This window comes from Poecilia formosa, unplaced genomic scaffold, assembly GCF_000485575.1.
Source record: "Poecilia formosa unplaced genomic scaffold, Poecilia_formosa-5.1.2 Scaffold676, whole genome shotgun sequence".
Taxonomy (NCBI): domain Eukaryota; kingdom Metazoa; phylum Chordata; class Actinopteri; order Cyprinodontiformes; family Poeciliidae; genus Poecilia; species Poecilia formosa.
Genome location: NW_006800615.1, coordinates 11940 through 25029, shown reverse-complemented (window position 1 = coordinate 25029; position 13090 = coordinate 11940). Strand labels below are relative to the sequence as shown.

At 42.2% G+C, this 13090-nt stretch overlaps 1 protein-coding gene across 2 annotated transcripts in view; it reads right to left on the bottom strand.

The window, feature by feature from the left end:
• Nucleotides 1-13090, bottom strand: part of LOC103130789 (voltage-dependent T-type calcium channel subunit alpha-1G-like) — a 166375-nt gene that overhangs the window by 148858 nt on the left and 4427 nt on the right. For both annotated transcript variants that reach the window (XM_016666184.1, XM_007542289.2), the window contains exon 2: nucleotides 7291-7556. In XM_016666184.1, coding sequence (XP_016521670.1) covers nucleotides 7291-7532 — 242 coding nt within the window. In that variant the 5' untranslated portion in view covers nucleotides 7533-7556. The remainder of the gene's footprint in view (nucleotides 1-7290; nucleotides 7557-13090) is intronic.

The following is a 13090-nucleotide window of genomic DNA, read 5'->3' as shown; positions in this document are numbered from 1 at the left end:
ATCTTTGCCTTGGTCTTTGTCTTTATCTTCATCTTTGCCTTGGTCTTTGTCTTTATCTTTGTCTTGGTCTTTGTCTTTGGGGTTTTGAACCCAGCTGGTGGGAAGTGCAATTTGAAGCCACATGTTGCGGGGCTAACGGGTTGGTCCCCATGTGCAGAACAGTCTTCGGCTCTGTGGCTCCGGCTCTTCTTCAGCTGCAGAGTTCTTTGTCCATCTCGATCTTGGCTCGAAGCTACCTGAAGGATCCAACCAAAGACTCCTCTTTTGCACTCACCTTATAATAGGGTTTATCCACCCTTTTGGTGCATTAGCATTGGCCGATGATCTCATATCCATCACCATCTTTGGACATGACATGATGTCTGTTCTAATGTCCCAAGTTGCTCAACAGCCCTCTTGTGTCTAACCTTCTCTTAGGTAAGTTGAAGTTTAGCAATAAGGCGTTGGACACCTCCGCTCTCCCATCAGTTCCTCTTTCTCCCTGACCCTTCACCTACCATCTACCTCTAACACAACATCAGTGACCTTTAGTTACAGTTACACATTTCACCACATTTCAAGTTCAATGTCAAAATCACATTTATAACCTTTTAGTTTATCTGATTTAGCATTCACTTATATTATAATAACCATAGCTTATTAGCTACCCTTATTATAATCATAATGTGAGTTATTACAGACATTTCTGAAAAGAAACCAAGAATAATTTATTATTCTAATTATTTGACCCCATGTTACAGTTACTTCTTTCACCTTTAAGTATAAGAGTAAGTGTAAATATTCTTATAATCAAACCAACATCAACCACCGGTTAAACCAATATTGATTATTGGCTTAATTACAAGTTATCATTATTAATTCAAGTATTTTACTCTGGGTTTTATCCAATTACTCAAAACGTCTAGATTTTATTCTTTAAACCTTTAATGCCCAAAATGAGCAGTCTGAACTATTTTTAATCACGGCAGGCTGGAAACTTCCTCTTTTTTCAGGAAACCTGCTTTTCCTGTTTCATAACTTTCCTTCTGTCAGACTATGATTTTTTTATGATTAAATAGAAAAAAGTAGAATTAAAGCAGGACACAATAACAACACACACAACCAGATTAATTTTATTACCGTCTGACTCTACTGTTGGGTCTTGATGTCACCTGTGTAATCAGTTTTAAAGATAACTTTATTTATTGTTATTATTAAACTAAAATCTCCAGCATGGGGAAGTGGGCTGAGCTCGACTTTTCTCGACAGAACTCACCAGATGCTGCCGCCGCTTCTCCGCCTCCTGTGGTTTCGGACCCAGTTTTTTGCCAGGCGGCCATTGCTCCAACCGCCGCTTCTGTTTTTGCTGCCGTTATCAAGCTTCCAGAGTTCTGGCAGCACAATCCAGAACCATGGTTCCAGCATGTGGAAGCCCAGTTCCATCTCCGGGGGATAACCACAGATGAGACCAAGTACTTCCATGTAGTTGCTGCATTGGATTCCGTTTCAACCCGCCGTCTGATGGGTCTGCTGAGGAACCCACCAACCGCTAACAAATACGGCGCTCTCAAGGAGAATCTGCTTCGGCTCTACCAACTGTCAGACGCGGAGCGGGCCGATCGCTTGCTCTCTCTGAATAGCTTGGGGGATCGCAAGCCCTCTGAGCTGATGGAGAACATGCTGGCATTACTTGGCTCGGGAGATGTCTCTTTCCTTTTTACACATCTGTTTCTGCGCCAGCTTCCCCCACCTGTTCGCACCGCGCTGGCCAGCTCCCCGGTGATTCGCACCAAGGATTATTGCTCCCTGGCTGAAGAAGCGGACCGGATTTTGTTGACTTCCAGGCACTACAATGTGAATGCACTTCTACCAGTTCTGACTCAAGGAGAGTCGGAGCCTGTTGATGCCGTGGCTGCGGTGACAGAGCAATGGAAGGACGACGTTCTCTGTTTCTACCATCGCCGGTTCGGAGTGAAGGCAAAGCGCTGCATTCCTCCGTGTTCATTTGTGCATCAGGGAAACGACAGAGCCGCCGCTCGGTATCTCGGTAGTTTTCGGCAGCGGACGTTTTGTGCAAAAGTAACGGACCGCCACTGGACGCAGCTAACGGCACCCCGATTCACACTTTTGGCTCAAGGTTGGTGACTGTGTGTTTCAACGGACGCCAATTTTAGGGGGACTTTGTGATAGCTTCTGTGTCTTTACCTATTTTGGGTGCAGATTTTTTGTGTGCTCTTAGGTTATTGGTGCATGTTGCTAATAGATGCTTAATAGATGCTGTGTCTTTTGACACATACCCCTGTAAACTTGGCGGTCCCAGCCAACGACCTCTCGCCAACATGCTTGCCACAGGTGATGAGTATCAGCATCTGTTAGCTGAGTTCCCATCTTTAACAGTTCCCACATTTTCTGCTACCGTGGCTAAGCATGGGGTGGAGCATTGTATAACTACAGTCGGTCCACCGGTTTTTGCGCGAGCGCGCCACCTAGACACCGCTAAGTTGGCGATAGCGAAGGAGGAGTTTGCAAACATGGAGCGTCTTGGCATTGTACGGCGCTCCAAAAGTCCACGGGCATCTCCGTTGCACATGGTTCCCAAAGCAGACGGGGGTTGGCGACCCTGTGGGGATTTTCGGCGCCTTAACAACGCAACCAGTAATGACAGGTACCCAATTCCTCACATTCAGGATTTTTCTGCTCACCTGGCTGGAGCAACCGTGTTCTCTAAGGTGGACTTGGTGCGAGGCTACCATCAGGTTCCAGTCCATCCCTTAGATGTACCCAAAACCGCAGTTATCACGCCTTTTGGTCTTTTTGAGTTTTTACGGACACCCTTCGGTCTTAAAGGTGCAGTGCAGACTTTCCAGTGGCTTATGGATTCAGTCCTGCAGGGTATGCCGTTTTTGTTCATTCATTTGGACGACATACTGGTGGCTAGTCCCTCCGTGGAAGAACACATAGTACACCTTCATCAGCTGTTTATTAGGCTCAGTGAACATGGCCTGATCGTGAACCCAGCTAAATGCCAATTTGGAGTGCCTGCTGTTGAGTTCCTGGGTCACGAAGTGTCTTCTCAAGGGGCGGTTCCCCTGCCGGCAAAGGTTGAAGCAGTTTCTGCTTTTCCCTGCCCTCCCTCATTGAAGCCCCTGCAGGAGTTTTTGGGGATGATTAACTTTTATAACCGTTTCATCCCACGGGCAGCTCACCTCATGCACCCCTTGTATGAAGCACTTAGAGGCAAAAAAGGGGACCAGCAGATAGAGTGGACCCCTGAGAGGGCGCAGGCATTCGATGATTCCAAGAAGGTCTTGGCTAATGCTGCGCTTTTGGCCCATCCATCTCCAGTTGCTCCTTTGGCTCTAACAACTGATGCCTCTGATTATGCAGTTGGGGCAGTTTGTGAGCAATGGGTGGATGGTGCCTGGCAACCCCTCGCTTTTTTTAGCAGGAAACTCCGGGATGCTGAAAAAAAAACATAGCACCTTTGACAGGGAACTGCTTGCCCTTTTTCTGGCAACACGCCATTTCCGCTTCATGTTGGAGGGCAGGGACTTTACTGCTTTTGTTGACCACAAGCCTCTCACTTTTGCTATTGCAAAAGTTTCTGAACCGTGGTCAGCTCGGCAACAACGGCACTTATCTGCCATTTCAGAGTTCACCACTGACATTCAACATGTGGCTGGCAAGAATAATCTGGTGGCTGACTGTCTGTCCAGAGCAAGGGTTGCTTCTGTGCATTTAGGTGTGGACTACCTCGCCATGGCCACAGACCAACTGACCAACCAGGATATTCTGGCCTTTAAAGCAGTGGAATCCAGTTTGCATTTAGAGGTCTCCTTTCATGAGTGTGGTGCAACCCTTCTTTGCGATGTCTCGACTGGCAAACCTCGACCTCTGGTCCCTTCTAGTTGGCATCGGCGGGTTTTTGAGGCAGTTCATTCCCTTTCACACCCGGGCGTCAAAACTTCTGTTAAACTGGTAGGGGCAAAGTTTGTGTGGCCGGGACTCCGTAAAGATGTGCGGACATGGACGGCTTCCTGTTTGGCTTGCCAGCGTGCCAAGGTCCAACGGCACACTAAGGCTCCACTGGAGCACTTTCCGGTTCCGCAACGGAAGTTTGAACATGTGCATGTGGATTTAGTGGGGCTGCTTCCACCTTCCAGAGGTTTTACCTATCTCCTGACGATGGTGGACAGAACTACTCGATGGCTGGAGGCAGTTCCGCTGTCATCAACCACTTTGGCTGATGTGGGTCGGGCATTTATCTCCTCCTGGGTGTCCCGGTTTGGTGTGCCATTGGACTTGACCTCTGACAGAGGTCCCCAGTTCACTTCAGAGTTGTGGACTGCAGTGGCAGAGAGCCTTGGAGTTAAACTCCTCCGTACTGCTGCCTACCATCCGCAGGCCAATGGTCTTTGTGAGAGGTTCCATCGCACAATGAAGGCTGCATTGCGGGCCTCATTGGTGGATAATAGTTGGATAGATCGCATGCCTTGGGTTTTGTTGGGCCTGAGTTCGGCCCCAAAAGAGGACCTGCAGTTTTCTTCAGCTGAGTTGGTCCTGGGCCAGCCCTAACCCTAACCCTTGCGGGTACCAGGGGAATTTCTTCCGGGTCCGTCGGGTTCGGTTAATTCCCAGGGGAGTAGAACGGTTCTAAATGGGGAATCTAGATCTTTTGCCCCATTAGCAGCACATCACTGCCTCCCACAGGTGTTTGTACCAAAGGACCTAATGTCTGCCGAGTATGTATTTATCTGCCACGACTCACACCGCTCACCACTTCAGCCTCCTTACGATGGTCCATTCCATGTTTTGGAGAGGGGACCTAAGGATTTTTTGGTGGAGTTGGGGGGTAATCAGGAGAGTATTTCTGTGGACCGTTTGAAGCCAGCTCACGTGTTACCAGGGGACCCAGTTGGGTTGGCTCAGCCACCTCGCCGTGGTCGTGCCCCAGTTTCTTTACCCACTCTTCCGGGTCCTTCCCTTACAGCTGGTTTGTCCCCCTCAGGTGGGCAGTTCAGTAGCAGTCGATCTGGAGAGTCTTTTTCACTTTCAACCCCTGTTCCTGTGAAGAGATGGCCGACTCGACTTATCAAGCTCCCACCGTTAGGTAGTTCAATTGTTTTGTTTGTTACTGCTGTTTAGTTTTTCTGTAGTGTGTCTGTTATCTTTATATACTTGTGATGTTGTTTCACATGTTATGGGTTTTTTGTGTTTGTGACATTCTGTGTGTTCAGGGGGGGGGGCTGTGTGGCGGATACAATGTATATATTTCACACCAGAATGTATGCTTTTATTGTGAAGGGGAGAAGGTGAGGTGTGAAGACAACAACGGTTATTATTCATTCCATTTTTTGGTTTTTGGTTGGAAGACATTGAGAATAAAACAAGACTCAAATCACTTTTTCGTCTTTTTCTGCTGACTTCCACAATTACAATTTAAAGTCTATTGATCTTTGAGAATGTGTTCTTGTATTATTATGCCATTACCATTATATTATATGAAACAAGAATATTATCATTTATCGTAGTAACATCTGGGTTAGGGTTAGGGCTACCCTAAACCTTTAAACAACCCCCCAAAAAAGAAAAAAAATACATAAATATTACTAATCTGTATTATTTAAGTTTTCATAAATTAATTTAACTCAGACTGCAAAGAAAATACTAAGATAATTATGTAAATAATACAAAGCAAACCACTGTGAATCAACCCACAAAAGGTTGATATCCAGTATCCGTATCCAGCTCTGCACATGTCCGCCACATGAGCAGATCACCTTCCCAAAGGTCCCAAACTCCCATCTTCTTTGTGTTACTCTGATCCTTTCAGAAGCAGCATCATTGTCCGTCCATCTTTATGGTTCGTGTAGTAGTCACTGTTCCACCATGTTTATTCTGAGTGTCCACTCTTTACAGCCAGTGCATGTCTTTTCTTTATTTCTTGTCCTATTATTCTCCTTTTCACTTTACATCTTTTTCCTTGCTTCTTTCTTTTACTCTTTTTTCTGATTTGATTTCACTCTACTGTATAGCAGCTGGGACAGTGTGACAGAAGCAACTCTGTTATATCATGATATTGGCCCTTCTGACCATCTACAGGCAAGGTAGATGAAGCTTCTTGTACAAGGACGCACCGATTGCAGAATGAACTTCTACCATCATTGCCACCATCGTCCCTGAAAATTGGTGTAGTTAGGTCAGAGTATTTTGCACACTGTAGAACCTTCTCTATCATATAAGTGAAAGCTATTTTTTAGCTGAGGATAGTGAGCTTAGCACCACAATAAATTAAAGGTCTGCTGTTGGAGCAGCGTTCCAGACCTCTCAGGTCTTGTGGTTCTGGTTCTGCTATGCATCACTAGAACCAGAACCAAACTTACAACCATCAGATTCATTTCATTCAGTCATTCTTGCTGCCACCCCACTGAGCCACCACCAACCATGCTATGATGGCATGTGATTCTTTTTCTTGTTACTCCTGGTGTACATTTTATTTATTCAGCAATTATCTATCTATATTTTATGGAGAACACAAAGTGCTGACTGTTGCAGCAACCCACGGACATGCCACGGCAAGCGCATAGCAACACACACACATAGGCAAGCGCTCATAAAATCATAAGGTGTGGAAAATATTCAATTTGGACAGCCTCAACAAATCCCTGAGGTCCTGCTGACGTTTATACACACTTCACAGTATTCCTGGCCACTCACGCACACACACACGCACGCACACACGCACGCAGACATGCACGCACACACACACACACTCACCACTGAGCACCGATAACCAGGCACAAACAATCTAGCACCTTTATGGGTGGAACTGGATGGAGGCAGAGAGATGGCGAGAAGGAAAAGGAGGTGAGAAGATAAAGACAGCAGTGAAGTGGAGTTTGGGAGCTGACGCGAGTTTTCTTCACCATTTGTAACCCCTTCTGCCATATAAATAGAGACCAGTAACAATACAACTGATGGGTAGCTGCAACCCTGCAGATTCATTAGGCTTGTCACTATGGAAACCTGCGATCAGGACCAAAATGCCGGCCATGTCTTTCTACAAGGAATGGGCCCAGGAAAATACCTGAGCTCCTCCAAACACACATCCATATGCAAACACACACATATGCATGGCACTGACCTTTCTCCCACCTCTCCTGTGTTTGAAGGGAACATAAACATCTCAGCGCTTGTTACCTTGTATGTATACCAGTTCTGAGGAAGTGCAGAGCAGAAACAGACACTGCAGTCAAAAAAAGAGTCGCAGTTGTGAGCATGTTAAGGAGTATTTCCACCAATAAAGGATATGGGTGGCAGACAACACGAAGGCACCAGGAGCGGGGAGGGCTGGTTTGGGTCAGAGCCAACAGAACCACTGGAGCTAAGGAGGGGTACGGCAGCTCTTCCTTTTCCTTCTCCTCCCCTTTGTTCTCCAACTCTTCTTCCTCCAATGACACCTGTATCTTTTCCCCATCCTCCTCCTCATCCTCTGCCTCCTGCACTGGTCCTTCATGCTGCTCATGCAGGTCTGGCTCCTGGGCGCCCGTCATGGCCACACCGTGAACAGCATGAACCTATAAAAGGGGGCAAATGGGCACCATCAGACTGATCCTCCTCTGCAGGCTTTATTCATCTGTTTTCCTGTCTCCAAACCAAACTCAACTGTCTCTGTGTTTCCTTCACATCCACCCAGCAGCAATCCAGTCCAGGAAACATGAATATACACAGATCTAAACAGAAGTAAACTAAATGATGTGCAAGAGTGCAAACAGGGTCAGAGACGATAGCAAGGAGCACTCATAATAATCCTGTAGTCATCTGTGAAACACCAGGCCATTACTGCTGAGTCTTTTAATCCAGACTAGCTCCAAACAATCTGGACATAAAAAAGATCATGTTTCTGTCAACTTTTTTTTCCTGTAAAAAGAGAACAAAGGCTGGCACTGGGGATTGAAAGTGTTTTTCAAAGCAAAACCAGCATAGCCACATCAACACTGTTGGATGTGAGAGTCTATTTGGCTCTACGTCACATGCTGTTAACTTCAATCATTTTAGGAAAGTTAGTACCTTAACTTCAATTTAACATTCCTTGATCTGTCTATATTTAGTTATAAAACACTTATTAGCACTGATTAGTGTTAATTTTTAGATGTTAACTTTGTCACAGGATTTGTTTTTTGTAGCATGGCATGGCAGTAAATCAGTGCTCCATATCCAGTAGTTGCTCCCTGGGGTTGACCTTGAAACCTTTGCTTCATATCTTCCATCCTTCTCTCTCTGCTAACTTCCTGTCTGAGTACTGTCCAAATGATTCCACTAGCACCACAAAAATATTTCAATTGTTAATTCATGTATTCTGTCCTATGTCAAAACTAAAATCAAACGTTCGTTCAAAAAGAAGCCAGGCTTTATTAAAACACAGTAATTTAAAAAACCTGCACCACAAGCAATTTTAAAATATGAAACATAGAACGCTGTATGTTCCCGCCTTCATTAAAATACTGACACTCAGAGGGCCTGAAACAGGTGAGTAGTTCCATACAAATTAATGTATATTTGATGCTCTTCCATTGATTACATAGTACACCAAAGTGTTCCTAAAAGTGTAAAGTGTTGGCAAAGCAGCTGTTCATGAAAGCATGGTGGTTGTGTATCATGATGTAGCAATTCAGGCAACCTGAGAAAAACTTCAAGCTAGTATTCAGTACAAACATTTCCCAGCAAATTTGTAATTCTTTGAGTAAAATTCAAATATTGTGTCTTACTGTAAAGAGGGGTTTAGATAGAATTACAATCAGGGAATAAAAAAAATTGCACCATGTTTAATTTATCACTTTTTGTAACCTTAAGGGGTTGGCAAAATCCACAAGAAGAGCTGGGGGTCTTGCTGGAGGGTCAAGTAATACTACCAGGTACTGTACATCCATAACTGAGGCAGGAGTCACTGAAATTCCTTCAGCTGTTGAGGTGACTGTGGGAGTCAAGAGTTTGGATCTTATGAGTTAATGTTTACTGATACAGATTTATTTTAAAATCATATTTTATTAACACTCTTGTTTCAACATTATTTGTATGTCAATTAAAAGTATTAGTAATCTGCAATCAATTGCAATTTGCACAAATTTGTCCAGCACCAAAAACAACCATGAATTTGCTGTGTTACAGAATTCACACTGGTTATTACAACCATAAACTTCACTGAACTTTAATGGGATTTTGAGAAACACAAAGCACTTGTAAAGTGCAAGGAAAATCAGACATTGTTTTGAAACATTTACAAATAAAATCTGAAAAAGGGTGGCATGCTTTTGCACTATATACAGCTTCTCTGAGTCAGTACCTTAAACTTCATTTTATTGTAGCTAACGCTGCAAGTCTTCAGGGGTCAAGCTCAACCAGCTCTTTGGATCTAGAAACATAGATATTTAGGTGTTCTTCTTTATGAAACAGTTTGAACTCATTCAGGTTGGGTGAAGAGAATCTGACTATGAGTTTTCAAGCCCTGCTACAATTTTCAGAATTTAAATCAAGCACATGAATATTCTATCCTAAACTATTCCACTGCTGCTCTGGCTAGGTGTTCAGTGTCGCTGTCCTCCTGGAAGGTCAATTTCCAACCCAGTCTCAAATATTTTGTAGTTTCTAATAGTTTTGGATTGCTCTGTTCTTTGACTGATGAAAACACATTGCCACATCATGATGCTGCCACCATCATGATGCTGCCACCATCATGTTTTTATCAGTTCATGTAAAAATGATGATAATAATTTTGCATGGAAGCCAACTTTGGTCTCATGTGGTCAGAGCACATTCCTCTACATGTTTGCTGTCTCTCACATGGCTTTTCTTCAACAGGAATTATTATGGCTTCTTGCTGAGCTCTATAAAGAGCTGATTTGTGGAGTCCATGACTAATAGCTCACCTGTCAGTAGATCTATGGTTCTGTGGCTCCTCCACAGTCACCATGAAATAGCATTCATCTTCTCTGATGAATGCTATTTTTGCCTGACTAATTATTGGTGCTTTGCAGTTACAAAATACCAAATTTTCAGATAATGGACTGAACAATGCTCCATGAAATGTTAAAGCCTTGGGATATTGCCTCTGTGTATCTTTTTTCCAGGGTTCTATGGTATTTATGATGCTGTTTGAACACTAAACAATTTTGTTTTTCCTCAAGATTAAATCACATGTGGAAAGTATTTATTGCATTTATTTCACTAAGGGTTATCAGAAATAAAGATCTGAAAACAAATGCAATAAACTTTTCAGATTTTTTTTTGCAAGCATGTTTAGGCCTGTCACAATAAGCAATAAATCAATTAGTCACATGATAAATTTAAAAGTTAAATGATTGTTTTTTTCTACCAAGCATTAGTCTTCCGCCACAGTGGGTGTTCCCAACACATTGAAAGCAACAGCGATGATCCCTCATAGGTAATCATCCGTTGCAGATTTCCCAGATTGGAAAAACATTACCAACCAGTAAGCCTGTCTCCAGTTTACTGACACTGGGATGTCTAATCCATAAATAAAATACAAAACGGTCTGCACAAAATAGTGCAGTTTGCTTAATCGCAAAATAAATGCTGTCCTTTAATCTAGTTGAAAAGCCAGCATTTAGAAAAACGCTGTAACATTTGTAGTAAGTTTACACTTTTTTCACTAAAGTCCTAACTGGCAGTTTTGCCTGTTTTCTCTGTCTGAGCCTAATGATTACTTACAGAGTCTTTATAATCCATTTGATTTATTTTGTTTTATTTATTTTGGATACTTCAAATCTTCCAGTTCCATTGTTAAATCTTCTTTAGAAATTTGTTTATTGATCTTTGAGAGGGTGTACTTGCATTCTTATGTTATTAGTTAATAATATTATCACTCATTGCCATAATTTCTGGGACAATTAATTTTTATGCTGGACCTAAACAAGTTTAATTTAGTTCTGTTTCACAAATAGGTAGCACTTTGTCTTCGTCTAACATAAAATCCCCCCAAAATACATTTATGTGAAAGAGTGAAAAAAAAACTGAAAGCTTTTGCATAAATCTGCTCATATGATGAGGACGATGATAATAGTTATTATTTTTCACTGACTGCTAATTTAAGATGAAATGAACTGCATTGACATTGATCTGCTACTCCAGCCGATGGTTAATTTTTAGATGTACTGATGGAGATTCCTTTAAGCACTGAAATAATCTTGGATATGTCAAACTGAATGACCTGGGAATCATTTACTTTTAACCCTTTCATGCATGAATTATGATCCTTTGTGTCAGGATTTTTTTTCCAATTTTTTATTTTTATTTTCTTAAGGCATAAAGAAAGGTAGGAATTTTCTTTTGTAAAATTCTTTTTTATTTTATTTTCTTTTTTTAGGTGATCTATTGTAATTTTCTCCAAATACAAAGTTGTTATTTGAAAAATACATCAGTAGTATTGTTCTTTAGGGGTTACCTGCTGTCACAATATGTTTTTTTTTACCTTCAAGAGTCGTCTACAGTAGAAGGAGGGACAGGGATGACTGGCATGCTTTTTTGTCTGTCGGCCATATTGGATTTAACAAAAATCATTTCTTGCATTTGCAGCTTATGGCCAGTATTTGATAGTGATGCATTAGTGTCCACTTCAGTGGTCTGTGTGCATTTATAACACAAAAATCCACAAGAAGCACAAGAAAATGGCTTTTAGNTATGGTCTGTAAGATATATTTATTCTCGGTATTAGATGTGGTCTCAACAAACCCATGGCACTTCAACAATATTATTTTACCTTTTATCTGGAAATAGTGTCTGTTTATTCTTGCATTACAGTCCTCTGTATTAATTATTGCTCGAAAGGTCTTGCCATACCAGTTTATTCCTCTATATTTACTTTAGTTTTTTCTTAGTTTATTCTTGAATTTTGTTCTTCATTCATTCCCATTTAATTTCATCTGATTAGTAATTATCCTCTCTTAGTTTATTGCTATGTCCACTTTAGTTTCTTTCCTGTTACTAGATTTATTTGATCGTTTATTGACCATCATTAATCTTCAATCATCACCTGCTGCGCCGCCTAATCATCATGTGTTTCACATCATGTGTTGATTTCTCACTGTTCAGTGTCGGATTCTCTGTTTTTATGCCATAATTCACATCTAGTTCATCGCTCCGTTTTATGTCCGACTTCTCCTGTTTCAGAGTTTTGCCAATGTTCACGTCGTTTTTTTTTTTAAAACCCCTAAGGTGCAGGGCGGTCGGGAAACGTATCGATGGGGAAAAGGCAGACTGACATAAACCTTTTAAAACAACGGAAACAATTTCAGTATTCTGATTATTGAAATCTAAAAGTGCTGTGTTGTTCTATCACCCCCGTTTCATACCGGACCACTTACAGCACCGGTGTTAACGCTATAAAATGAACGCTCTCTATCGTGGTATCACCCATGGAGGGATTTCTTTATTTAAATGGGTTCATTTTTCAGAGGGATACACAGTGAGGGTATCGTGATTTTAGCTACCAGTAGCAGGAGAACGGAGCTGCGCCAAGAAGCTAACAGAAGCTAACAAACACTGAATAGAAGAAGAGCTGCTATTGATACAGTTGCAGCCAAGCATGATTTAATGTTAAACAATACAGTTTTACCAAGTTGCTCAAAGTTTAAACTGGCATTGTTGTGCATATAAGGTGTAAAGTTTACCTTCGACCAAACGCCCCCCAAAGGCATCCCAGCGCCCCCCTTTTGTAAAAGTGTCCGCCAGGGCCCCCTGCCGTCCTCTGAACGCCCCCTGGGGGCGGTACCGCCCACGTTGAGAACCGCTAATCTAGTTGAAAAGACAGCATTTAGAAAAACGCTGTAACATTTGTAGTAAGTTTACACTTTTTTCACTAAAGTCCTAACTGGCAGTTTTGCCTGTTTTCCCTGTCTGAGCCTAATGATTACTTACAGAGTCTTTATAATCCATTTGATTTATTTTGTTTTTTTTATTTTGGATACTACAAATCTTCCAGTTCCATTGTTAAATCTTTAGAAATTTGTTTATTGATATTTGAGAGGGTGTACTTGCATTCTTATGTTATTAGTTAATAATATTATCACTCATTGCCATAATTTCTGGGACAATT